The 27,994-nt window shown below is 38.1% G+C and overlaps 1 protein-coding gene across 1 annotated transcript in view; it reads left to right on the top strand.

The window, feature by feature from the left end:
• Window positions 1-390: 390 nt before the first annotated feature.
• Window positions 391-27,994, top strand: part of USH2A (usherin) — a 397,560-nt gene continuing 369,956 nt past the window's right edge. Inside the window, exons 1-2 of the mRNA XM_086629442.1 lie at window positions 391-875; window positions 6,139-6,304. Coding sequence (XP_086485568.1) covers window positions 391-875; window positions 6,139-6,304 — 651 coding nt within the window. The remainder of the gene's footprint in view (window positions 876-6,138; window positions 6,305-27,994) is intronic.

The raw sequence follows: 27,994 nt of genomic DNA, 5'->3' as shown, positions 1-27,994 counted from the left end.
AGCGTGGCCCAGTCCCGTTGCCCGCGCTTGGAGAGGCGCCGTGGCCGCAGCCAGCCAAGGTGCAGGTGGGCCTGCTGGCGGAAATTCGGAAGGAGCATTCCAACCCTTAAAATCCCTAGCGGGGCATCGTCACCTCTGTTGGTGCAAAAGGGCACGTTCGTCCCACGGACTGTGTCTGTTTCCTGTGGTTTGCAGGTACCGGCTGTCACCCACGTGCGTTTCGCTGGCCAGAAGACATAGATGTCCCCTGCGACTGAGTCCTTGCGTGGGTGTTTTGGAGATGAAACACTGCATAAACTCTTAGAGCGTACCACCTGAGGATATTGCTGCTGACATGGACATCATTATTTATTTACGGATGCTTTAATCAGGAGGAGCTTTTTTGTAAACATGAATTGCTGGGCTCTTTCCTTGAGGTGTCGTTTCTTGTTTCATGCTATTGAAACATTAATCTTAACTTATTATGACTCCTTTGTGTTGGTCAGCTCTCAGGGACATTTCCCTAGGCTTGAAAATGTGGGAGCTTTCAAGAATGTGTCAATCGTGCCAACTCAAGCCACTTGTGGGCTGCCAGACCGAAGTACTTTCTGTCATAGCTCAGTAGCTGTTGAAAGCATTATGTCCTGCACCCAGAGGTTTTGTGTTCAGGAATGTCCGTACAGGTCGTCGCCTTCTTCCTACAGACTGCTTCTTTCAGAAGGCCTTGGTACCTGTGTCACAGAGGACAAAAGGGACTTGCATCCGGGGTCCTTCAGCAACGCTTCCAGTTTTATTTTTCATAATCACAAGGATTGCTTCTCTACTCCCCGTTCTCTGAGGCTTGCAGCTTCATTTACGTTAACTCTATGGTTGAAACCTGAGCAAGAAGGTGTAATGTAAGTAGTATTGAAGGTGTTTACTTTCCTGGTGCTCTTAAAAAAATTGATCGTTGTAGTTGCAGTCATTATTAGCAAGCTATTTAAAATTTTAAAAAGGTACAGTGAGAAACCGTGACGTTTTAAAGCTGTATTTAGGTTGGGGTCTTTGCAAATGTCAAGACAAGTAGTTTCAGTTTCAGTGACGTTGACTCAGATGATAGTGCAATTGCTTTCAATGGGAACTATTCATGCGTAACGTGCATGTCTGTTCTTAAAAAATATCTAAATTTGTATTTCTATTTCACGCTGCTTCTAAAAGCTGCTAGAAAAGCATGTCAGGGGTTTGTGCTATTGCTGCTTTCATGATGGGGAAAAAACGATCTAAAATTTTAGGAATCCCCCAACACAAGTTTACTCCTTAAAAACAAACATGGAAAAACCCCAGATCTTCCAAAATCCATATTTCAGAGCTATAGAAGAGTGGTCATAGTTTTTCTGGGAGATCGTGCTGATTGAATGAGAGATCATGTTGATACTTCGACAAAAGTTCAAACTACTAGTGAAACTTCACTAGGTGTTCACAAAATAGACATAGCTAAGCACGCGGCTTCTCTTATTTGCCTACGTGTCACATTTTCAGCAAATATTGCTGTTACAAGTGGCTCTTCAGCTTGACTGGACCTTACTATAATGGAAAACTTGCCTTTTGAAAATGCATCACAAATCCTGCAAAAAAGTTTCCTTCTTCCCTTCATCTATCACAAAATGCAGAGCCTCCTACTCTCTTACCCTGGCTGTTCAGATCTTCTTTAAAGTGAAGCACCCAAAAAGTATAGTGCATTCCTTCAGAGCGTATGTCACAAATGTTTTTGTACTTGTGCTTGTGACTTATTATTAGAAGGAAAATCATGATCTGCTCTGTTCTAGCATTCTTGATACTTATTTTTCATGCTGCTGTGAAATAAGTTGTCTAGGGGCGTGAAAATGATCGGAAACAATAGAAACATCTAAAATTATAATGATGGAAAATCATAGTCTACTTTATGCAGGGATAATTGCCTTTAAAAAATCAACATAGCTATGGAAATCGTGGTTATAGAGGGGAAATAAATGAGATCTGCAGAGCAAAAGTGACTTTAGTTTGAGCTTAGGTTCAATCAGCTCAGCTGCAGGTATGTGTAAATGTGTCTCTGGAGCTTTGGCCTAGTGTCTTTTATAAACAGCATTTTCTCTATAACGTTTGAATCTTGGATTCCAGAGAGTCCATTCCTGGGGTTGCGCTGTGCCGTGAGTTCATGTCCACACACATGCGGGGGCGTATCAGTCTTGTTCAGCAGAGCACATGCCTAACTCGAAGCAGAAATGTCCTGCTGATTTCCGAGCAAGCTGTTGCAGTGGTGTGTTGAGAGAGGTCCGTGAAACTCTTTTGTCAATGGGGTAGGCTTTTGCTTGCATGGAGCCTAAAACAATGAAATGTATATCCTTAGTTTCAAATGATTAAGTGCTGTGCAGAAACCAGACTCTACTGATGCCTGATTATCCATGGACTAGTGTAGAACATTAGCCTCCAATTGCTACTGTGTTAATAACTACACAATGTACATATTCCTGTTCAGTGAGTTTTATAGATCACGTTAAAATCTAAATGTTTTTATTCAATTTTTTGTAATAGATCACTTCATTCTTCAGCCTTGTGAGACTGCTACTATTCAACATGTAGAAATGACAATGGTAGAGCCCAGTCCTGAAAATTGAACAACAGTTATTCCAGTGGACAGGATGATATGCCGCTGTCTAGACTCTTTTTCACTGTTCACAGGAAGAAGTGTGTTAGTTTTCCTTTCTTCATAAAAGGAATACAGAGCTCCAGTTGTTGTGAAACAGTAATTGCCCACAAATAGCCACCGAAGCTTGACTCAGAAGGCATCCTACAAAAGAGAAATACTTTAACAGCAAACTAAGATGTTTTTCCTTTTATTGTGTTGGTTTAGTGCATCCTTCAGGTTGACAGAAGGAGTTTGACTTACCAGATGTCCTACATTTTGCAGTCCCTGATGGGTAATTGTCCCTGTTAGATGTCATTTGTGAGACCTTTTAAACCCCGTTTTCACAGCAGAGGAACTTCATGGAACTGGGACTCATTCTAACAAAGTCTGTGTGGCCACCAAAACACTAGGAAGATGAGCCAAAACCAACTGCTTGTTTTACCGTAGAATAATTGAAAGTTTAACAGTTTTTTTTTTTTATTGGCAAAGTACTCTTAAATCGAGTATGGCAGGCCCATGGGTTTTGGACATGCAATACTAATGTATTTCTTTGTGCTGAATGTTATATGGTCTGGCTGCTAGAGAGCAGGTAGCAGAAGTGTTGCTGTATAGTATCCCATTGCATCCATGTAAGGATTGTAACATTTTTCTGTTAGGCATGTGCTCACGTAAGAGAATAGCAGGATTTTTCTGCTAGGAGTTACTGTGCTGGCTGAAGTGAGAGATCCAAAGTCTGATGGCCTTTTAAAGATTGTTGACATTCTGGGGGAGAAAATAATGTAGATAATCAAAGACACCAAGAACATTCTTCATCAATTTCATATGGCAAGTTTTCTTACGTGAATCTGGAAAAGAATACACTTTCGTACAAAGAGAGAGGAAAGTCAGGTCATGTTATGGATTTGTTTGAAGCCCTAGTGTTCTTACAAGATGTATGGTATAGATATTTGCAGCTGTGCTTTTAAGTCACTGCATATTGGAAATCTTGAAGAAAAGCAAGAGAATAGTGAGAAAACACTGACATCTGTACTCCAGTCTTTAGATTTACTTTCCCTTTAGGTAGTAAGTGCAGTAAGTGAGAAGAGCTCTTGTCCCTGAAATTTGTTCATTCCCAGTGCCTCCTCTCTTACTGGATGTACTCATCAGTTAATATAAATGCTTTCAGAAAGCCTTAGCACAATATAGGAAATGGTATATGATGGTAACCCTTCGCAATGGAATAGGATAAGAATATGAGCAGAAGATTAGCATATATGAGTAATCATTACAGGCAGTTCATATCAATTTAGCGTGAACTGGGCTAACTGGAAGCTAGATGACCAGAAGACATTGGCAGTGGGAGAGAAATTAGCTGGGATCTTTTACATACAAAAGGATCAGGGGAATGGCCTGATTGTGAAGTGGGCAGCAGAGGTATTTTTATAACTTTATTTTTCTAAAGGACTAAAATCATATCCCATTACTTTATATCCATTCAGATGTTTTTCTTTAGGAATTAGACCGAGAGGAGGAGTTGCCTTGAGATACCGTATGTCTGATTTTGAACTTGTGCAGATGTTCCCATTTGCAAGTGCTCCAGTTAATGTGTGGGGACCACCAGTGCAGCCGCGTTAGGTTCTCTAGAATATTTTCCTCTTTGAATGCTGACCAAGCAGATTTGTGGTGTTTGTATTTTCTCCCTCCAACCTCACTATAGAGAATTATCTAGTCAAGAATTGACTCTGTTAATTGACTCTGACCACAGGTTACTGGAAGTTGGAAACATCACAAAGAACAGTGATTTCTCTCTGCAGTCATGGCTGGAATAGAAAACTGTGTTCAGAGTCAAAAGTGATGCTTATGCCTATTTCACCTGTGTTAGCACTAGTTTGAGGTTTTTATTTTTTTTTTTTCCCCTCTCTCCCCCACCCCTGTTTTCTGCCTCTTTATTTTTCTCTTTTGATAGGGGGTCATAATTCTCTTTTATTCTTTCCAGTTTTCAAAGTGATGTACATCAAGGTCGCTTCCCTTCTTAAAGTCATGACACCTTTGGGGATAAAAACAATGTGGGGATGTTTGTTTTAGATAACTAAAATAAACAAAAAACTGGATTATCCAATTATTGTTTATCCAGGAACTGGGTAAATCCAGTTCCTAAATATTTTGCTACTTATACTGAGCCTCCCCTCACGTTTATTATCTAGCAAAACTAGCATGTTTACAAGCAAGCAAAATATTGAAAAGATTGGTCGACAATATATTAAGAAACATTTTTTTTTAGTAAGGTTTGGAAAACAGAAGTCTGCGTTTTGCAAGTTGTTTTATTGAAATCGTTCCAGCAGGCCAAAATGGTAACAGTTAAAATGAATTAATTTTTCTCTTGGATTTAAAAGTGAATTAGTAGATAATGGCAGTACCAAAGAACAGCCTTTGTGATACTTTTCTTTAATAAATGCATTGTAGGTGAAGATGCTTATTGGTAGATAAGTGGTTTGATTTTGTTGTTTTGATTTTTTTTTTTCTGAAATATGTCTAAGTAAATCCTGGTCTCATACAAACTTTATATGCTTCTCTTTTATGACTTAGTGCACTAATTTAGTCCTGTGTAACTTAAAGTATTTGGCTTTTAATGGGTCAGTAGATTGGGGACTGGATTTCTCAAGCAGCTGAAACGAGAATGCAGAACTTCCTAATTTTTGTTGTACTGATGATTACTTTAATAAAATACACAGCTCTTTCACAAGCATATATAGCCTATGCTTTCTCAGGACCCTTGACATCATGGTGATTGGATTGGCAAAAATATTTCAGCAACTAGATGTGGAATGTGGGTTGCTACGGATGGTATTCTTTGTACTTTGTTATGTCAGTGCTGCATTTGATATTAATGTGAAATCTTTGGGGGGAAAAAACCCTAATGACTGGCTGGAGAGTTTTCTTGCCTTGCTCTGGTTCTCTTATCTTAAAGCAAGGCTCTGTCAAAGGGAGAGTGTAGGGGAAGCTTGCTGCTTCTTGTTGCTACCTTACCTGATCAGATTTGGTAGAAAACGTGGAAGACTTATTTCCAGAACTTGTCATTTGTACTACTTTTTGTGGTTATATTATGTTTTCCTTGTTAGGATCAGAAAAATATAAGTGCCTCCCCAGGACGTACCATGTTGCACAGCTTTGTATGAAAAGTGCAGCAGAGACCTGCGTGGTGCTGGCCAGCCACTGTGGTTTCTGTCATAGAGCCCTGAAGAGAGGAGCCAAGTGGACCCCTCTCACATGCCCAAGTGAACTGGGGTTGCATGCACTAAATTAAAAAAAAAAAAAAATCTTACATGTTAAGACAGAAAATATCGTTGTTAAAGTTCTTTTACACTTAGTACATCCTGTGACTTTCACTGTCACTGAGCATCTTCTCGAGAGCTGTAATTTTAACGTTTATTTTAATGTGTTCTGGTTAGCATCACTTTACAGGATAGCACCTTGGCAAGAATGTGTATATGTGTGTGCCTCTGACCTTATGTTGTTTTTCTTGGTTATTTCCAAAGGTGTGTGATAGAAAAGGCTATTGATGGGCAGACTGTGTTCAAACTCACAATCTCTGAGAAAGAGACCATGTTTTATTATCGCACAGTAAATGGTTTGCAGCCACCAATAAAAGTAATGACACTGGGGAGAATTCTTGTGAAGAAATGGATTCATCTTAGTGTGCAGGTGAGTAAAATAAAAACCATTTAATATTTGTTGAAATACAACATTTGTGTGAGAATGATGTAACTGTATAAATAAAAGGGTAAATTGGGGGATGTAAATGATAGCTCTTGAGTCTTGCAGGTAAGGATCTTAATTTGGGAGCTCGTTTTGAGGAGATTGTTAGTTTTGCACTGGAAAGAAATGCTCTTCTGAACAAACAAGACTGAAAATTCTTACCCTTAAGAACATGAGTGTTTGGGGTAAAGAACAGCCACTTAATTCTAAGGTTACCAATAAGTCTTGGGTCTCTGAGGTTATTTCCTAAAAGAGAATGTCATCTTCATCTATACATGCTAATGTACTTATCCTACAGAGTTGTGTCACATTTAATTTTAAAAACTGCTTACAGTGTGCATGAGCTCGTGCAGGATCAGTCAAACTACTAAGTTACAGAGCTATTACCACTTATTTTAAAAATATGATACAGAATTGTTAAAACACAATCCTTGTGTTCTAAAAGTCTATGTTGACATAACTTTTTAATAAGTGTACAAATATCCACTGAGGATAAAGCAAAATTGAGTTTGTTAAAATTTAAACTGTATGTACAAAAATCAGTAAACAAACACAGAAGAAATTAAAATTCAGTTATTTGCATGTCTTGTAATTCCCAACAGGCGCTCTAGTAAATTCTATTTGTAAGCCAAGTTCAACTAATAATTATAAAACACAATTATCAGGTATTGAAATGTTTATCTTTTCCTTCCTTCATTTCCTTTATCCGTTCTATTAAATTTCATTTGGTTTACAGCACAATCAAGAATAGTTTTGCTGCTTTCTTGAAACTTGCTAAAAGGTATTGACTGTGATTTAGATTTTTAGTGTTGATCTTGTCACTTATAAGAGGTATCTAAGCTGACGTCTTGATTTTTTTGCAGTTTTCTTTTTTCCAGGATAACAGCATGGTAGTGCGAATAAGATTTTGGCTGTTGGATTAAAAGAGTGACCTTAAGGTAGAACTAATGAACTTTACACTTGAAATACTCCAAGGGTGCTATATTACTGCTGCTGCTGTCAGCCACATTTTGTACTAGCCTCAGAAACTGCTAAAGCCTGGGATAGCAAAGGGAAGAGTGAAAGGGCTGGATTTAAATGCACGCACGTATCTTACATTGTATTACAAAGAACCCTCAAGCACTCTGTAGAATTTGGTCCTTTTTTTCTTTGGGTAAAGTTGTTCGATGCATAGCAGGAGTAAAGAAGTGTAACTTCTAGACCTTTAAAGAGACTGCAGGCTTAATACCTTTTCTAAGTTTCTGAGCTCGAGGTAGAACCTTACATTCTGTGATTTGTGGTGTTATAGGATTCAGCTTCCCATTAAGGATGATAGTGGCTGCAGTATGATCGATGTAGCACTAGATATTTAGGAAAAGTTTGTTTTGTGGGTGTGTTTTTTTTTCTTTTAGCAGCTGTCCAAAAGCATTTTTTTCTATAGGTGGGGAAATAAATGGAAAATGAGAATATGAGAGAGATCACACAAAAATATGCAAAAGTAACATTCGTAGAGAAGTGCCTGTGTCTTCAGACAACAGTATTTGATGATGATATATATTTATATATCACACTGATATATATTTGAATGTGTTTCCTTAAGATGATGAAAAAGACTTGTGAAGATAAAGCACTATGTAGTTTTATAGACATCAGTAATTTTAGATTAAGCAGTGGGAGAGCCTGGAGTTTACATCTAAAAGTACAGATCACCCGGTCCTACCGCAAGTGTGACTTTTGACTTCGCTGACTAACCAGCCTTCTGCCTGGACGATGGCCATGTGGTAGGTATGGGCACTGCAGTGTGGAGGAGACCCCCTTCTGTGGGTGAGATACCTGGGGTAGAGGCAGCAGAGGGGGCTGAGTGCAATAATGGCCTACTACTACTTCTGGCTTTTCCAAGTCAGTCTGACCAGGTAGTCTTCCATGCCATCGTGAGGTGAAACTGCCTCTAATACCTGTGAAGGATCAGCGATCTCAGTTCTGTGCCGCCGTTGTAGGCATAACCTTCATTTTCTAGCAAAGACAAGACCTAGGACTGAACTTCATGGCTAGTAAATTAGGGAAGTTTGCAGTCATCCTACAGCCATGCTGGTTGTGAAGTAGGTATGGTGTAGTCAGTGTAGTTGCTGTATGACCTCCTTCTACAGAAACGAAAAGGAAATTTTTATTGAATGTGAAATGTCATATATGTGGCTGTGACGTTTAGCCACAAGCTGTTAGGTTTAACTAAACTAACAGTCGGTTCAGCACTGTTTTAGGTACTTTGCAGAATTTGGAACGTTGTTTGTTCTTGTTATTGGGGATCTACCCGGAGCTGAGTAATGTGTCCTGATGTATAAATATATATTTATTTATAAATAAATAAATCAATCTGTTCAGATTTGACAGCTTGCTTGGTATGTTTTTTGGACTAAAAGAAAATAATATTTATGAATGTTCTTTTATGGGGCAACTAGGTACTGTTCCAGATAATACAGTTGAAAATGTGCAGTAGATATTTTTGTGCACATTACACTTTTCTACATTGTTGTTATATTTTTTGTTGTTATATTAAAAAAAAGGAGCTAATAGCCGCATTGCCATATTTGGAGTTGTAGGACCCCTAAAAAATCTCATCTGTGAATTTAAGATGGAAAGAGTTGGGATCCGATGCTGCTATGCTAAACAAAATTTTACATAAAGAAATTACATTCTCTATGCATGAAAGCATAGTAGGCACAAACTATTCAGATTCTTTTTTAAAAAAGTATATACTTTCACTATTTTTAGGTAATATAGTTTAGATACTGGTGGTAAATGAAGATGTACATGGTAACAGCTCTTCTGACTTTGACAGAGGTATGGGCATCTAACCTATTGGTTTGGTTTCCCAGAAATTTAAGTTAGAAGCATTAAATGCTGCTGTGAATATCCCTGGCCTTCAAAATGTGTGACTTTTCTGGTAGATGAAGCATATTTGGTCCTTGTTTTTCCTCAGACTACAAAACTTTTTAACAGTGTAGCTTTTATCTTAAATTCTGTGGTGGTTTAGGTCTGTGTAGGAAACACAGGTGACAACAGTGGGTCAAAGTAGTTACCTTGTACATTGTGTTGTATATAAACTTAACAGGATATTCTCCACAGCATATTGCAAGGTATTATTCAAAGCCATGTGCAGTATTGCATGTTTGACTGGTAGACAGGGAGGAAGAACTTTTTCACATGATGTCTTGTTGCTCAGTGACTGCAGACCGAATTACAGATATGTCTAATTTGAGGTGAGTCTGATTCAGGACAAGTGTTTTTTTTTCTGAATGCTAGCACTTAACTAGTGTGGTTAGCAAATAGGGATGTCTGAAGGGTCCTGCCCCCTAGAAAAAAGCGATACTTGTTGGTTGACTTCCACTGAATTTATGCATCCTGTTTGTGACAGTGCATGGGTGAAGGACAGGGGTGGGCTGGCTGGCACACCTGCTGGCTGCAACCAAAGAATCGGGGATTAAGGCACAAGGCGGTGCATACGGAGTTGGGAGACTGTGGGATTTGGGTTTGATAAGTGTTCAAGACAGCTTGGTGATGTTTTTGTGTGTGTTTTTTAGCTGATTGGTTGTAGTTTGTGAAGAATATGTGAGTGATGTGGGTGATGTGGCTGACCATGAGAGAGACCGCTCTGCCAAGGAGCTAGGGTCCAAGTCTATCTCTGAACACAGGTATGCCTAACATGAGACTGATTTGAGCTGAAGATCTCAAAAGCCAAGCAGGCAGTAGGAGCGTGGGAGCCTGCAAACAGGGGAGTTGTTGTGGTCAGTAGGAAAAACAGAAATATTTGTGCATAAATGCTAGGCAACAGACACCATGACAGAGGAGCGTGAAGTACTGGTTGCAGATGTGAAAACCGAGTTTAGAGAGAGCAGAAATGTGGTAGGATGACAAATATGTTTGGAATTCAGGTACAGGATCATATGCCTATTCAGGAATGATAAAAATGAAAGCTAAATGGTGGAATAACACCAAATAGTAATTAAATGATAAGAGGGAAGGAAAGAAGAAAAGACAGCACAGATTGAAAATAATTTCTTTGGAATAAAATAGTTCTAGGGTAAGAGACGGCTAGTAAATGAATTCTACTGTGATAATCTAGGAATTTAAATCTTTGGGTTTGGATTTAGAAGTGTAATTCATTAAAGAGAACTACTAAGAACCATGTCATTGCAGAGACTTATTCTCCAGTTCATAGCTTGGAAATTCAAGTTCTACAAACAAGAACAGGGCCCAAACAGTTCTGTATGTTCTGCATGAGAGGCTTCTTCATCAACTAGTCACAGAAGCAGAAAGTCTGGATACCAGCTTTGTTAAATGACGAGGGCATTATTAGAGATGTGAGTGTCAAAAATAATGTTGAGTATTCATAACTAGATTCTGATGAAATAGAAGAATAAACAGTTCTTTGATTCTGTAGGTACACTTCTGCGTTTCAAAAAGAACAGATAAATCGGACTAATTTAATAAAATGAGGTGAACCGCGGAGCCCAGAGATTGAATGGAAACATGGCCTGGAAGGTATTAAGAAATAAAAGTAATAGAATTAAGAGGAATCTTTGCCCTTAACAAAGGACAAATTGGAGATGTAGTGCTCAGTCTTATCTGAGTGAATAAGGATCTTTGCAGTTAGAGATGGCAGAGTCTACAAGCACTGGGGAATGGGGAAGCAAATCATAGAATCATAGAATGGCATAGGCTGGAAGGGACCTTAGAGATCATCTCATCCAACCTCCCTGTCATGGACAGGGACGCCTCTCAACTAGATCAGGCTACTCAATTCACAGAGAATTCTAGGTAGAAATAGAAATAAAACTAAAAATGCCAAGATGAATTAGACTTTGCAATGACTGTTAAATGGTAAAAAGTTCTTAAGATTTTTTTTTTTTTGTATAAGAAGGCAAGACCTGTGTACAGTTAAAGGATGCTTGAGATTAAGGATGATTTTAGTAACTAAATTGACGATTTATTAACTAAATAAATACTTTGCTTCTGTTTTCAATAAGGATATCTAACAGTCACAGAGCAAATACAAGATGGGTAACAGAAATGAGTGTATGGAACCAGAAGTGATTATCAAGAGGTAGAAACATGAATTTGCAAACTTATTGTGTACATGCTGATGCAATCAGATGGTCTTTGTCCAAAAATTCTGAAAGAACTGGTACATAGAATCCTTTTTTAAAGAGATGTTTTATGCAAATCTACCAAGTTAGAGGTGGAGTTGTAATGCTTACATTTAGGAAGAAAAGTGTCATGCATTGATGCTGGTCAGTAGCCAAGCACCTAGGCCCCCTCATTCCTGACAGTGGAACAGGGGAGAGAATAGCAATAGCAAAAATGAGAAAATAGATGGGTCAAAACAAAGACAGTTTAACAGCTGAAGGAAAGGAGGATGGGAGGGGAACAAATGATACAAAGGCAATCGTTCTCCCCCTCCCACAAGCAGCCTACTGCCCAGCCAGTCTCCAAGCAGCAGCCACCTTGGAAGTAAACCCCTGTGTCCCCAACATCCTCCTTCTACCCAAATTTTCATTGCTAAGCGTGAGGTTATACAGTATGGAATATTTCTTCGGTCACTTTGGATCAACTGACCTGGCTGTGTTCCCTCTCAACTTCTTGGCCCAATCCTAGTTCACTACTGAGGTGAGATGGCGGCGCAGAGTGGGAAAAGAGAAGGGCTTAACACTGTTCAAGCGCTCTTGAGCAATAGCCAAAATATTAGTGTGTTATCAATGCTTTTTTAGCCACAAATTCAGAACACAGCACTATACAGGGTGCTGTGAGGAAAGTTAACACCATCCCAGCCAAAGCCTATACAAAGAGGAAGGAAAAAGGATCTTGGCAATGCAGACCTATTTGTCTTGACACAGTGGCATATGAGGATTTAGAAAAGATCTTTGAAGGAAATAGATAAAGATGTGGAGCTAAATGAAAACGGGGATAAAATGCAGCGTGGATTTACTAAAGATAGCTCATCACTGTCTAACCTCTTAGCTTTTTTTGATGAGAAAACTGATTTTCAGGCAAAGTAAATGTGTCAGATTTCCTCTATCTGGAGTTCAGTTTAGCACTGATGTGACAACCCATGAGAAGTTGTAGGGTCAAAGGGAATGCTCATGGGGAGGGTTGGCAATAGATACTACTCAAAGGAACTTGCTTGTAATCCTGGGGGTGAGGGAGGAGGGACATAAGAAAGCAATTGAATTCCTTGAGAACTAGTCTTTGGACCATCCTTGTGTTATATTTTCATTAATGATCTTGGCAGAAATACTAAGAGTGTACTGATAATATTAGCTGGTAAGGTAGTGTAGAAAGGCATCATCAGGAAGAGAAATAATAAGATTTCATACAGGAAGAATGACATGGCCAAAAGGACTATGATAACTGACACAAAATAAAATTTGGTATTGCAAAATGCAAAGTAATGAACTTGAAATCATTAGGAAATTGCTGAGCCAGTAGTCCCAGGTAGTGCTGATGAGTTACTGACATGATGTGGCTACAGAAAAGGCATATGTTGGGGAACATATCAGGAGAGGCATTCCCAGTAGTGAGAGAGAAGCATCGTTGCTGCTGCTCCAGACTCTGGCGATGCAAAATTTGTACGATTTCCATCATTTGTGTTTAAGCAATATAATTCAGAACAGAGCTACAAAGCTTATGAGGACAATGAAAGGCTCTATGCAGGCCTTACAGAAAATTATTTGGAGAACCTTCTTTTGGGAATTAACTATAGTGAAGAGTAGGAAATCATTGGTTGGATGGTTGCACTCAAAGAGCTGTGGTCAACGGCTCGATATCCAAGTGGAGACCAGTGACGAGTGGTGATCCTCAGGGATTGGTATTGAGGCCAGTGCTGTTTAACGTCTTTGTTGGCGACATGGACAGTGAAATTGAGTGCATCCTCAGCAAGTTTACTGATGACACTAAGCTGTGTGGTGTTGTGGACATGCTGGAGGGAAGGAATACCATCCAGAGACACCTTAATTGGCTTGAGAGTTGAGCCTGTGCAAACCTCATGAAGTTCAACAAGGCCAAGTGTAAGGTCCTGCACATGGGTCAGGGTGATCCCAAGCCTAAATACCGGCTGGGTGGAGAATTGATTGAGAGCAGCCCTGAGGAGAAGGACTTGAGGATGTTGACTGATGAGAAGCTCAACAAGAATCAGCAATGTGTGCTTGCAGCCTGGAAAGCCAGCTATATCTTGGGCTGCATCAGAAGAAACGTGGCCAGCAGGTTGAGGGAGGTGATTTTGCCCCTCTGCTCTGCTCTTGTAGAGTACCCCACCTGCAGTACTGCATTCAGCTCTAGGGCCCCAAACATAAGGAAGACATGGAGCTCTTGGAGCGGGTCCAGAGGAGGGCCACAAAGATGATCAGAGAACTGGAGCCCCTCTGCTATGAAGACAGGCTGAGAGAGCTGGGGCTGTTCAGCCTGGAGAAGAGAAGGCTCTGCAGAGACCTTAGAGCAGCCTTCCAGTACTTAAAAGGGGCCTAAAGCTGGAGAGGGACTTTTTGCAAGAGCATGTAGTGATAGGACAAAGGGTAATGGCTTTAAACTGAAAGAAGGTAGATTTCAAAGGAAGAAATTCTTCACTCTGAGGGTGGTGAGGCAGTGGAACAGGTTGCCCAGAGAAGTTGTGGATGCCTCATCCCTGCGAGTGTTCAAGGCCAGGTTGGATGAGGCTTTGGGCAACCTGATCTAGTGGAAGATGTCCTTGTCCATGGCAGGAGGATTGGAATTAGATGATCTTTAAGGTCCCTTCCAACCTAAACCATTCTGTAATTCTATACCGTTTTCATCTCTAAATCTGTCAGAGCGTAAACACCAGGCAGAAAAAGACGGTTTAATTTGGAAACAGTCTGTTCTATTGCAGCAGTGTTTCTGAAAAACCATCAGAATAGTGGAGATAAGAAAATATTTGGGGTTTTTGTTTTGTTTTAATATGAATTCTATAACTTTCAGAAAAAGGGTAATGTGGTATAGTGCATTCAACAGGAAACAATGGGAATTCATATCAATCAGTTGTTATCAGTTGTTATGTAGGTGGGCTGTGGGATTTTTTTCTTTTCCTTTTTTCTTCCCGTTTTCCTGCAATATTGCTGTAAGAATCACTGCCAGCAGGATGTTGGGCATGACTCACTAATAGTCTTGGAATGGACTGCTGAAAAAGCTACTTGAGACTGGATGGTATCAGTCTAAGAGTAACTTCATACTTTTCAATAGTTTCTACACCTTTCTTAATATGTGATATATTGCTGACAGAGCCATTGCCTATCCATTTCTTTGCTCTTTAGAACATTTGAGAAAAGTCATCCTTGGAAAGTTCTGGGAAGTTGAAGTGAATTTGCAACAAAAGTGTATTTTGAGAGCTTTTTTTCTGCTCTACAATTAATATGACTTATTTTTCTCTAATGATTTCTGCCTTTATTTTCCACTGCTTATGATTTGTAAAGGAACTTTTTTTTTTTCTAATAGTTTTGGTTTTTTAAGGCTGTAAATTGTGGATCCTGTTTTCTTGAAATTACTACCACTATTCTAGTTGATTTCAATTGGTGAGGATCAAGTCCTTCAGACTTCTGAAAGTTTTAGAGTCCTTCCTGTGTTTGATCTTGATTTAATGATATTTATCACTGTATCTTTTTAGGTATATGTTATCAAAAACTCTGATTGAAGGTACACAGTGGAATAAGGGATATGTAGCCTTAAGAGTCTGATATGCACTGAAGTGAAACCCCAGGAAAACTGGTGTTTAAAAAAATTGACTTTTAAAGAAATAAAAAAGTTTAAGGCATAGCAATGCGTAATTAAGGCCAATTGTGTACATCATTATCTCTACATAGTGACACCAATATCAGATTTGTGCCACTTAGTAACAGCAGCTCCATTATGTATTTTCTTTTTCAGATTCACTGTTAAGTGTCTCTCACTTTCCCTTTGAAAGTTCAGGATTTATTTAACCAATTAAGAAGAGTGGAATTTAAACATGAATTTTCAGATACAGCCAAGGCTGCTGAAACAGGAATTTCTTTGAGAACATGTCAGATCGATATATTTGTTTCATATTTAGTGTCTGCAATTATAAAAATAATCTTTTTACTAGCCTTTATTTTGCCTGATCATATCTATGTAACTCTGCCATGTTTTGGCAGACTATAGCACATTAAAAGCTTTAGAAAGTAAGTTTAAAATCTAAATGCAAAGAGGTAACCATGACTGAATTACTCTCCTGGGATGAAAATGCTCTTAGAGTGCCTATTGAAATCAGCATTATCATTTCAATACATGTCAAATATGAGTCATTTCCTAGTTTAGGCCAAATTTCTTTATAAATCTTTAAATCTTCTAGTTCTTTCAAGAAAAGGTTAAAGTACTTATGATTTAATGAGACCGCTTTACATCATAACTGTTTGACTATCAAGAGAAAACTTGTCCTTTCCAATTTGTGAAATCCTTTCATTTTCTGCATAAGTTTTTGAATACTTTAAAATTTGTATTGAAAGCAAAGGACCTGAGACTTAAAAGCAAGGAGGAAAACATTTACTCTATACACTCTCTGTGTATGTATTACTAAATATGAGGTGTTTTAAACTGTATATTCCCTAAGTTTAGTAAGGACAGGAGAAAGCAAAGAAGCATTTTAATTTAACAAATCACTTTGATGTCCAGTTTGAAGTCATAACTTACTACCTATTAGGAGTAGCTTGTCAGTACCAAGAAAGTGGGGGAGAGTTTGCATCAATTCTACATATTAGAGCTTCTTGTCTGTTAATCATAATGGTTTGTTGAAAATATTTAGGAGGGTGCAGTCTTTCCACATGGTTGGCACTATGCTCCAAACAGACAGCAGAAATAAACCACGTTACAGTCTGTATAATGTATTTGAGTATTCTACTGTTTGTAGAAACAATGAGCATTGCTCTCTTGGCAAATGGTTCATCATTTAATCTGCTATGCTTGCAGGCCATTCAGATACTGCTGCTGAACTTGCAGCCTTGGGGTTCTTTGATATTAGTAACTTGCTGTGCTGCATCCAGAAGTCCTACTATGGTGCTTGCCACTTCTCTTGGTCCTAGGATGTTGACTGTGTTCATTGGAAAGCTCTTTGTTGTTGTAACTTCAACCCTTCAGAAACTGAGATATTTCCTAGATGCCTCTATCTTCTCTTCACTTATACTGTCTCTTAAACTAGTTCCTTCCTTGCCCGAATGTGAGTTCAGGCAAGTTCTTGCATATTTGCAGATGTAGACTTACAGTCTAACAGCTGCCTGGGGAGACAAGACAAGGAACTTCAGCTGGGCCAAGATTTTAATTTCAGAGAATGACAAAAATAAAGGTTTTGTTAATACTATCTTGACTACGCTTCTGGAAATTGCAAATGTTTTTTCAGTTGCAAATGCAAATCCCACTAAAGTCTGCCCAGGCTCTATATTATATACAGTAGGAAATGGGAATTAGGCCTTTGTATGGCCAATGCTGGGAGGAGGTAGTATTGAATGGTTTGTAGAAACTATGTCTGACTTTTCTGGAGAGTTTCAGATGAGGTTTGAAATCCGTAAGGTTTCAATCTGTTTTACAAGCAGTTTTTTCCTTATATAAAAGTATGTGGTAGCCAATTAAATTGTAATTTTACTAATGGAAGCACTATTTTAAGAATGATTTGCCTTCCCCCCCCACCCCCCCAGTCTAAAATCTTTAAACATCCTGCAATTCTTATGGTTGTATTTTTGGCATCTCGTGCATTTTTGCTTTTTTATTTAATTTTATTTTTTAGATAAAGAATGAGTAGAGTTGAGTAATGATCTATGCTACTCTAGAATTGTGGGGAGAGTAAATTAGAAAATAACTTTCAGTCTTCTTCCTAAGCATACCATATTTTTTTAGGATAATTAATAGCTGTAAATTAAACTTCTAGTGGCTATTGTAATATGTAATACATCTATTTCTGTCATGTGTAGTTATAGTACATAAAATATCATTTGTAAGCATATTTTTTGTTGGAAGAAAATTGTTAATATTGTGGTGGTGTATGAATCTGAAAGGTATATCATACCATACGGAAGTAGTTTGCCCACTTCTTAGAAGAGAATGTTTTGAAAAGTAAAGAAAAAAGATATTCAAGTGTTCAAATTCAATATTAAGAATAATAATAAAAATTGCATTGCTGGAATTAGGAAACTAAGGGGTGTGTGCTGTTTAACAACATCCTGAGAATTAAACTGTGGTCATTGGAATCAACTATTTTCAGATGCTGAAACTGATTTTCTGATATGGAGTCTTACTGGGAGAAACATAGGCAAAAAAAAATGGTTTAAACTAGATAGCCCTTGATTCTGAACTAATCTCTTAAATACATGTTTATGTACACTACTTATAAGTGAGTTCCCAGATATGTATTGCTTGGTGTAACTTTAGGTGCACTTTGCAGCTGTATGACTGCTCTTCTGTTTGTACGTTTGTGTGCCCTTGAGTTGTGTAGGGAGAAAACTTTGAGAGATTGGAAGTAGCTGTGTGTACTTGATATGGCTGTTGGTGTAAAACATTAAGATGACACTCACAGGGTACATCTACATTATCAGTTTTGTGTATGGGAAGGGTTCTTTTTGACACAGGCTTGCCCTCTGTCTACTTGGAGTGTTAACTGGAGAGCACTACTGATATGCTTGAGTTTGATTCCTTTCTGGAGAGATGAATCTTGGAACTGTACACTGGAGTATCACCATTTAGAGCACACCATTTGCAATGTGAGCACAAGGTCTTCCAGCAGGTAGTTCTTGGCATGAACAGTGTGTGAGCAGAAAACTGGCAGCTGGTTTGAACAACTTTGCTGGTAAAGATGGATCACAGGTATTGAACCATTGTCCTTCTCTTTGCAATGCAAGTTGCTAAGGAGATGTTTTCACAGATACTTGAAACTTTTTTGGTAAAAGTCTACAAACTTCAAGAGTACAACCAAATAGAGCAGCTTCCTCTTTTCCTGGTTATTTAAAAAAAACATACTTACTATATTTGGTTCAGGTGTCTGTAGCTTAAAGACAGAGACTTAAGTCAGAAGTCTGATCAAGAAACGGAAGATGAAACTTTCAGATTGAACTCTATGAAACCTCCATTATTTATGTGTGAGCTGTCTCATGTATAGTTTGTGTTATCACCTGTGCATGCAGCAAATGGAAGGTGACATAAATAACATCTGTAGATCCTGTTCAATGCAAAGTCCATTTGTGCTGGTGGCAGTTCACAGGAGGAATCTTCTGGTAAGTCTTCATGTATCATTTTCTCATGGAAGCAAAGAATATTTCCTAGCACTTACCAGCTTGGCTGGAAAGTAGTAAGTTCTGGGATGGAAGAGGGGGAAGAACTCTTCCTGTCCATGTATCTCATTGCAATACCTCAGCTCAATAATGCTGTCATGCAGTTTTGTGATTTTGTTTTTAATTTCTTTCCCAATAAGGAATGTATTTCCTCTTTGCTATTGAGTATTTTGCTCATTAGTAGAAGACTATCTACAGTAACTCCAAGGTTGCTTTTTCTGAGCAGTTACGCTTCAGAACTTAATGTTATGTTTACATAGCTAAGAATTTTCTTCTCATGTCTACTACCTTGTGATTAACACACTTAGTTTGCTGCTTTATTGCCTGTTCCTTAAAAATTTTGAGATCCTTTTGTAACTTTGAAATAAGCTTTGACTTTTACTCTCTTGGATGTATTAACTACATCTTTTTTTGCCTCACTAACCACTGTTTTCAAGCCTATACAAAATGTTAAATAGCAGAGATTGTTGGAGTTACCTACTGATAAACTTTTGTCAGTGTGAAATGTGGCCATTTAATCTCTACCGAGTTTGAAACTTTTCTGGAAAATCATTGTTACATTGGTCAGTTCTTCATTATCCACATGCATCTTACTACTTCAAAGTACTCAAAGTTGGATCTTGATTTCCTTCCACAAAAGCCACATTGCCTTTTCCAGTATACGATATTTATCCATGTGCTTTTGCAACCAATTCACCCTGTATAGACTTGATTTGATGAATTATCAGAACAATTACTCCAAGACCTGGTCATGCACCATGTCTATAATTTTAATTTCTGCATTGTTCTTTGATCTGTGCAGAGCTAATTGAAAATTGTATTTTCTGTTTCTGCTGCTTTTCTGATCTCCCATGGAATCTGAAGGTGCTGCTTTTTCTTTTTTATTTTAAAAAATGGGCTGGAATACCAGCTTCTGTAGTGTGTTTTAATACTCTAGCTCATTTACTTTATCAAAATTTGAACTTTCTTAAAAGTATAGCAACACTTTTTCAGTGATATGATCCATGTAATTCCTAACATTCAGGTTCAAACATTTTAGGCTTTAGATTTGAAAGACAGGCATATTTTGCCCCAGTCTACATGCATTCTTAGTTAGGACTGGGTTTTTTTAGATATTTTGGTTGGTTTTTTTTTTTTTTACTCTAAACTTGATTAGTTTCTTTCTTATTTTGATAAACAAGTAAACTGGCCCTATTTGGGTGTAGGAGAACCTTACCCTTATTTTATTCTATCTATTCCAGAGAAGTGTCTCAGTTCTGAATTGACCTAAATCTTTTTTTCCGTGCACTGTTTGCTCGCTTATGTGGAGAATCATGCAACCTTGCTTGTCTGACCTTTAGTGATACTGGCAGCATTTCAAAGAATGGCATTGGCTTTGATCTTTTGCCTCCTGAATTAAAGCCAAAGTATTTTTCTCTTGAACCTCTCTTCCCTCCTTATACCTCATGGTATTTAGGTGTACCATTGCTATTGACTGTGATTGTAGATCGCCTATATATCTTGTGAGGTTCATTGTTGTTGCATCCATAGGCAAATCAGCATGTGATAGTCAGTGGCAGCACAGATTAAATGATCAATATTGCTCTTAATCTGACACTTCAGAACTGCAAGCTTCTGTTTCTTTCCACTGAAATTCTTACCCTGAAGATTTATCCTCAGTACTCAGAGATATGTGCCTTTCTCTTTCTAGCTTGATGACTATGTCCCGTGGGACTATTGTGGTTCTTGGAGTCAGGACTGGTCAACAGAAAAAGTAATTTGTCTGAGCTTCTCTAGTTGGCCTGCTTGAGTCTTGATTTTAGATATTCCGTCTTTTCAAGTTACTACTTACTTGTGCCTTATGCCTGTACCTCTTGTCTGTAAGACAGGTAATTATGTATGTAACAGCTCAGTAAACTGGATTACCACTCTTCTGCTGGACTTCTAAGTGCATTTTATTATATTTGAAGGGCTTTTATCCTTTTCCTTAAATTGTGTTTGTTGGCATCCTCATCTTTGCTGTTGATCGGTAATCTCCCTGGCCTTTCTGTGCTTTGACTCACGACCTGTATACTAAAGTGCACAGGAAACCACTGTGAATTTTCTGAGCAGCCTCCCCTAGTCCTCTCCTGGCCTATCTCCAACAAAATGTGGTTAAGGGAGCTGTTGCATAGACTTTTTTAGCTTTTTCCAAAAATAAGCTATCAACAATTAGCTACCAAAACAGAGTCCTCCTAAGTCAGATTTGGTCTATGTTCAGTTAACAGCACAGTTTGGATCTACTGCAAAACTTTGCTGGTAAGATGCTTAATAGCTCCGGAGAAAAGCAGTTACTATTGAAAAATGAAAGTTGAAGCTTGTAGTGTATTGTCGTCAAAAAGAGCGTAGGAGAGTTACAGTACAAAGGAATAGTTGAATGACCGTTTCTAAAGGACTTTGTGGTGGAAGGAGGAAAGCAAGGCACAGAGGAGGAGGGAACAGCCTGAAGTAAGGTTGTTGGGAGGAACATGAAAGGAATCAAAGGCAGAATTTTGTGAATCCTTGACCATGAAGGAAAACTAAGCCTTGAAAGAAAAGATGAGACTTTATTTGCAAAAATCTCTTAACTGGGTATGTGGAACTTTAGCGATGAGGCATTCAGAGCGCTAGAATAATTGCTTTCTTCTTATGTAAATCATCACAAAAAGAGACAGAGGAATGGATTTTCAACCTTCTAGTCCCAGCAGAGCTGTTCAGCTGTTGTAGAACCAATGTATTCTTGCATTAAATTTGGGAGTGACTTACAAATCCCAGTACTGAGCGGTGCAAAGTGATGCAAAATTCTTCACATATAATCAATTCAAAAGACTAGAATTTAATCTGCAGTTGATAGTGTGATACAGGGTTAATAATTGTACATTAGTAACAGCTCCTTTCATTTGTGTGGGTATCTGCTTATTCTTTGACTAGCGAAGCACAGAGACTTTATTCAGAAGGGACGTTTCATTTGACATCTACATCTCATCCCTAATTTACATGATTACAAGTAGTTCAGGAAAATTCAGAATCAGTGGTTGTGCTGTATTTTAAGTGGAGGGGGCAGAGGGAAAATGTGCATTGTTATGGTATTATCTAAAATGTACTTTCAGACCTTTTGTTTCAATTAATTTTGGCAAGTCTATTTTATGTAGCTGCTAAAAAGCAGCTTGTTGAATCCTTAATACTTATCTTCTTTCATGTTACTATAGTGATCATCGGATCTTGGATCTGATTTGTTCTGTGACTTGGGGAAAATAGAGTCATTATGCAGCAAGGAAGCAATTGTTCATGTATTTTCAGATTTGATGACTAGGATCCTCTTATTATATTTTATTGTTTGGAACTCATTTGCAGCACAAGAGTCACACATTAAACCTTTTCATGTAAAAATAATAGATTGATCAATGGTTAAAATAGTAGTTAAAGCAAAGCTTATTTGTTAATTACTTTAGTTTTTAACAGAATCCGTATTTACAGTCTTCAGCTCTTGGGTTCTCTCTGCCACTCCCCTGCCTGGATATTTTTATTCTGTTCTGAGGCATCAGTTAATAGATTGATAGAGCTCTACTGACACAGACAATAAAAAATATTTTTCATTGGTACAGTGCTGGTTGAGGTAGAAAGTGGCAGATCTGTAGTTCACCACTATTTCAGTACTATGAAGTTATATTAAAATAGTTAAGTACTCACCCAGAAAAGATTAAATGAAAATTGCCAATCTAGAATTGGAATGCATATTCTGTGGCAGAAGGATCACTAATGTCTGATTCAACTTTTTATTTTAAAGCAATGTTTACTAATTTAAATACTAATTCTTTAAAAATCCAGACCATTTAAAAAACTGTCGTTTTACGCATCGATCTGTCTTTGTCTTCAGCCTTGTTTATCAGATAATTGACAGTGTAGGTTATATCACTCAGTTTTTAACACAGTACTAAAATTACCCTTGTCCAAAAAATTAATGACATACAGGATTCTTATTTCAGATCCTTCTGCTTGCTGTTACTTGTGTTTTTGCATCTTGAAGGCTTTATTCATGAAACAGCTATTAGTTTGTTTTAAGCCTGTAAACGACCTTATGAATCAGTCTGCGTTCCAGTAGCTTTCTGACTTCACTGTTTGGGGTTAAATTTGTATTAAATACATGGCTTCATCTTGAACAGAGTTAATTGCTTCAGGAGCACTCCAGGGTTCCATCTTTTTCTTCCCATTCCCCTTCGTCCCCTTTTTTTCTTTCCTTTTTTTTTTTTTTAAATTTATGTTGTTCTAGTGGGAATTCAAGCAGAACTAGTGGATCTATGCACAAAAAGAAAGACTTGGATTGAAGGAAAACCATTTCCCGTTGAGAAGGGATTAACATTGTAGGAGATAGTGAAAAAGAAAAGTAAAGGAGGGCAAAGAGAAAAGCTAAATATCTTTTATACAAATGCTAGGAGCATATGTAATAAGACTGCTGAATTGGAGTGACATGTTTTCAAGGATAAGAAAGATATTATTGGAATAAGAGAGACAACCAAGAAAATGAAGGGGGATTTAAAATGCCAAGATACACAGTTTTAGTGAAGGGAGAGCTAATATAAAGCTGGAAGAGATGTAACAATATTGCTGAGGGATGATACTCAATCTGCAGTAGGAAACACCCCTGCTCCCCCCGCTGTGTTCTTTTTTCCTTCTTTTTAAACTAAGTTCAGTGGTTTGCATACCAGGTAAGGTATTTGTGATTCTCGGCTGTTGCACTAGTCTTGCAGGTGGTCAGAAAAAAAGTCCAAGCAATAAAAATATTTAAGACATAAAACAAGTCCCTAAGAAAATCAAAACTGGGGTATCAAGGAGGAGGCAGTAGGAAGAGAGATTGTTAGAGATCAGTTAGGATATTGACTGTGTTAAAGCTACAAATGGGAGCATGTTTCCACTGTTGCTGTAAGGTTGTTTCCTTTATACTGTTATTGAAACTGTAGAATATTGTCCCTGTTATAGTGGAAAGATTGCAAATATAAATCTGTATATGGAGAAAAGAAACAAAATCAAATGATCATAAAATCATGAAATTTGAAATGGTTGTGGGCTGGGGGTATGTGCTAGATGGAGGAAGCAGCCCTAAAGTTATTGATTTTAGCAAAGCTAACTTTGAAGGAAAGCAAAATGCTCCCGGGATTTTTGCCTGCAATCCTGTGATGAATGGGAAATCCACTCCACACAAGTAGAGAGTACATAGTGTATAAACCACGTAGAGAGGCTGCAATTAAAATTCATCCCAGTTAAGTCAAGAAAAGGAAAGGCCGATATGGGCCTGAGGCAAAAGAAGGAAAGGCAAAGAGACAACTTGCCCCTCCCGACCTTATGCTTTTTCCTTCCCCTTCGCTGTTCTTTACCATTTCTTCTACTGTCCCTTTATCCTCTTCAGCCCTTCTGTTTTAAGACAGTTCTGTCGCTGTGGTCCCCTGATGAGGTTTCTTCCTCAAGTCTCTGTTTTTTGTACACCGGATTTCTCAGAGCACAGGCATAACTGTTCAGAGTGCTCATAACATGGGTGTGAGTCTCTCTCCCCCTTTCCTCCCCAAAATGCTTACACTGAGCATCCCCTTAAACATGTTTGCAAGCTGTATGTAGTCGACATATTTCCTCTTCCCCAAGTTCCTTTATCTGTTTGTGGCTCTGGGATGAGTTTGATTCACTGTGTGGTGAGGGAAGGAATGAGGCAGCAGGAGTTGGGGAGGGCAAACAAGTAGGTTGATGTAACAGCTTATGTAGGCAGTGGGGCTATATGAAAATTTTCAGAAAAAGACACTGTGCTGCACCGGAGCATCTACCACTGAAATGGCAGGAGTTCTCAGAGAGAAGGGTCAAGCAGGCACACAGATGGTTGTAGGTGGTGTTCCTTTCTTTTGTGCAAAGTTAGGACACAAATTGGGTCATCTTTTGGGACCTGGTGTGCAAGATGCTTTATTGCCCAACATCTCACACACATTATCAGACATCGTGCTTCAAGGTGTAAAGAGCAGCTATGAGGAAGAAGGTAAATTTGATGTATTTGAGGTCTCAATCTTGGCAGGTATAAAATGGCATTACTGAAGCTGCAGGCAGTTCATAGTAGCTGAAGATCTGACCCTTAACTAAAGCAAACAGTTTGGACAAATTTTGATCTGGCATTTTTTTTTAAAAGGCAAACAAAGATGATAATGGCAAAAGTGGATTTCAGAGAGAGATTTAATGGGACAGTGATGAAAGATCAAGCGGTCTTTTTCTGTCAGTCAATCTATAGTCCCTCTTGTTCTTTTTTTTTAAGTCAGTGATTTGTTAACTACAGAAATTGGCAACAGGCAGAGAGGATGACCATGTGGTCTTATGGCATCCAGCTGATGACTTACTGACCAGTTTCTGAAGACGGTATGAGGGATCATAAAGTTTAGTTCCATGTGTATTGTGATGATAGTTGCATCTATATTTAAAGCTTTCTGTCACTGAAGCACTCTTCGTGTTGTCAGATGTCTATTGGACTGGATGAGCTGCAACTTCTTGCAATTGAATGTCAATAAGACCAAAGCAATTTTGGTTGATTCATAGCACCAGCTTAAGCATATTCACTTGCACAGATTACATTTGACAGATAGTTACCTTCAGCTGAACTCTATGGTTAGAAGCCTTGGTATACACTTGACAGTGAGCTTAGAGCTGATGCCTTATGTTTATTTCATATGCTGTTTTTGCTTTCCTGATACTGCATGTGTATGTCTACATTTAAATAAATTCACAGCTGAAGTACTAGTCAGTCCACTTGTTATCTCTGGACAGAACGTTGTGATGAGTCAATTTCAGTATTTAAAAAACAGTGTTTTTTCCCATTTAGGCAGTTTTAATTTCAAAAGCCATGTAATTGAGGATTTTTTTTTTTTTTTAAATCAGGAAATCCTGGAAAAGTGTCTGTCAAAGTCTAATAACAAGACTAAAAGAAAGAAAAAAGTAGAGCATAAAAGCAAAGATGAAAAGGTATTATTCCTTTTGGAATATTTTCCCGGTTTTCTACCAGCTTGCTGGCCTGCAGGAAAATATATTCAACACAGGTGCTCTTACCCTTTTATATTAGTGAGAGTTAAGATCCTCTGAATTCTGCAACACGATTGTGCATGGTGTCATCAAATACTAATGTGTGTGCATACATCTCCTATAAATCTTGTAAAGAAAGGCATCTTTCCAGGTCTTTCCTTGTAATGACCCTAAAATAATCTGGGTCAAAATACAGTTTAATTCACTGATTTGGTTAGTTTATCCTGCTGCTGGTGAACTTACGTATATTGAAACTTCATTTGGAGCATACTGAAGAATTAAATTTTCAAATTATTTCAAACCCTTTCCCTGTGCAGGCTCCTACTCAGCTTAAAGCAGCATCCTGATTTTGAAGAAAATTCCATGATTTAATGCCAAATAGCTTGTGCCTATACTGTTTTCACTCATTCACCACTTCAGTTCCTGTTTTTAAAGGCCGAAGGTGATTTTCCTATAGAGCTTAAGGAGGTACTAAAAGGGAGATTTTGGAGTTTTTACTTCCTTCTCTTAGTGAAGAAAGGAATGCAGTGTCCTTGAATTTCAATATGAATGAACTAAAAATAAAATAATAAACTAAAACATTTGTAGTTGCATATTTTACCTGGACCAGCACACTCTGGTGGGAGGGCAGAGTTGACTTTATATTTTTGGCTACGGTTAGATAATGATGCTCAGCCTAAGATTATGTTGGCATGGCTTCCTTCTAAAAATGGCAGCATGGTTGGAAGTAAAGGAATTTCCCCTAACTATGAATGCTAATATAAGCAATTTATTTTTTTTTATATCATCATCATAGAACCCCTAATCATGCTATTACTTAAGTCAGTGGTTGCAATGAATGGCCCGAAGCCCTCTTTGTTTTGTTTCTGTAAAATGTTCTTTGGTCTGAGAACCAAAGACGTGTGAGAAGCATCACAGTGAGGGTAGTATAGGATTTGAATATAGAAATATAGGAATTTAGAAATGTGAATATAATCATTTAACAATAGGTGAAATAAATTTTATTATGTGCATATCTTTTGCATTTGCTATAAATAATGGGCAAACAATCTAAAAACAGCATGAAGATTTTAAGTAACTGCAATAGCTGTAAGGTAGTACTCCTTTTCTCCTGTACTTGGTAAGAAAGAGAAATGCACTTGGAATTGAGACAGGGTTCTAGCTGAAGCAGCACCAAACTCACTGGCAAACTCATTAGGAAGTTTTTACTGGTGTAAAAAGTGCCACTCATCTGTTGAGTGTTCTGCAGATAAACTATCTGAGCTGGCTTGTCTTCTTGCATGTTATTCTTCAATTTCCACATGGCTCCCTCCCCTCCATTCCCCTGTCCCTATTAACATGGTTGTTAGCATCTTTTTTGGTCTGTTTGAGAACAAGATCCCAGACAAATTCCTCCTGACATATTCTTGTTCTCATATGTTTGCTACATAAATTCATTATCTCTTGCCAAGCGTTAGATCTGCCAAGTTTCCTCTGTGTTGTCTCAATTTTCATTCCAAATAAAAAAATTAAAATGCAAAGAGTAAAAGACTGAAAGTGAACTCTTTTTATCTTAGGGTTGTAAGCTTTGTCTCTGAGAGGGGGAAAAAATAATAATAAAAAAAAGAGCACAGGGAATTTTCATGTAAGACATCTGCCCAAACATCCCTAGCAATGATGTCATCACTGCCAAAATGTACTTACACTACAAAATGTATGATAGAGCTTATTCTTGAATTTTCCTTTCAGCTAAGGTTTTAAATTTGAGGTAGGCTGCATGTGGTATTTTGTAAGGAGAGATAAGCAATATAAGGCTGTATGAGCAGGCTGTGCACCAGTGCTGGTGAGTAATGTGTGGAGTAGGAGATGGTTTAGTGTGGCATTGAATCCTGACACGTGTGGAGATTAAGCCGTGGAAACTACTGGACCTCTTTATTTTCTAAAGCAGTCATAAGGTGGCTGACTTAGAGATTACCTGTAAGCTTGAGAAGAATAGACACATTTTGGGATAAACTGTTTATTTTGTTCCCTGTGTGTATTAATGTTTGTGAAAAAAATAGTTCTATGCAACAGAAATTGGGGGCATATGAATGTCCAGATTCTTAAAAATATTGTAAAATGCAGCATTGTGGTTTTTGGTTACTAACTCTGCTTAAATCACAGCTGAAAGTAAACTTAAATTCCTGCTAATGGTTTCATCCTATTTTTAACCCCCAAATTCCATTTGTCTACTTTGTGTTCTTAAGTCCGTATCACTGACCTTTCTCCTTTACAGAAATTCACTTAGAAAGCATTAAAGCTGTGT

The sequence above is a fragment of the Tauraco erythrolophus genome, chromosome 2 (genome assembly GCF_009769465.1).
Source record: "Tauraco erythrolophus isolate bTauEry1 chromosome 2, bTauEry1.pri, whole genome shotgun sequence".
Classification (NCBI taxonomy): domain Eukaryota; kingdom Metazoa; phylum Chordata; class Aves; order Musophagiformes; family Musophagidae; genus Tauraco; species Tauraco erythrolophus.
Note: the sequence above shows the minus strand (reverse complement) of the source record. Positions and strands in the feature narration are given on the sequence as shown.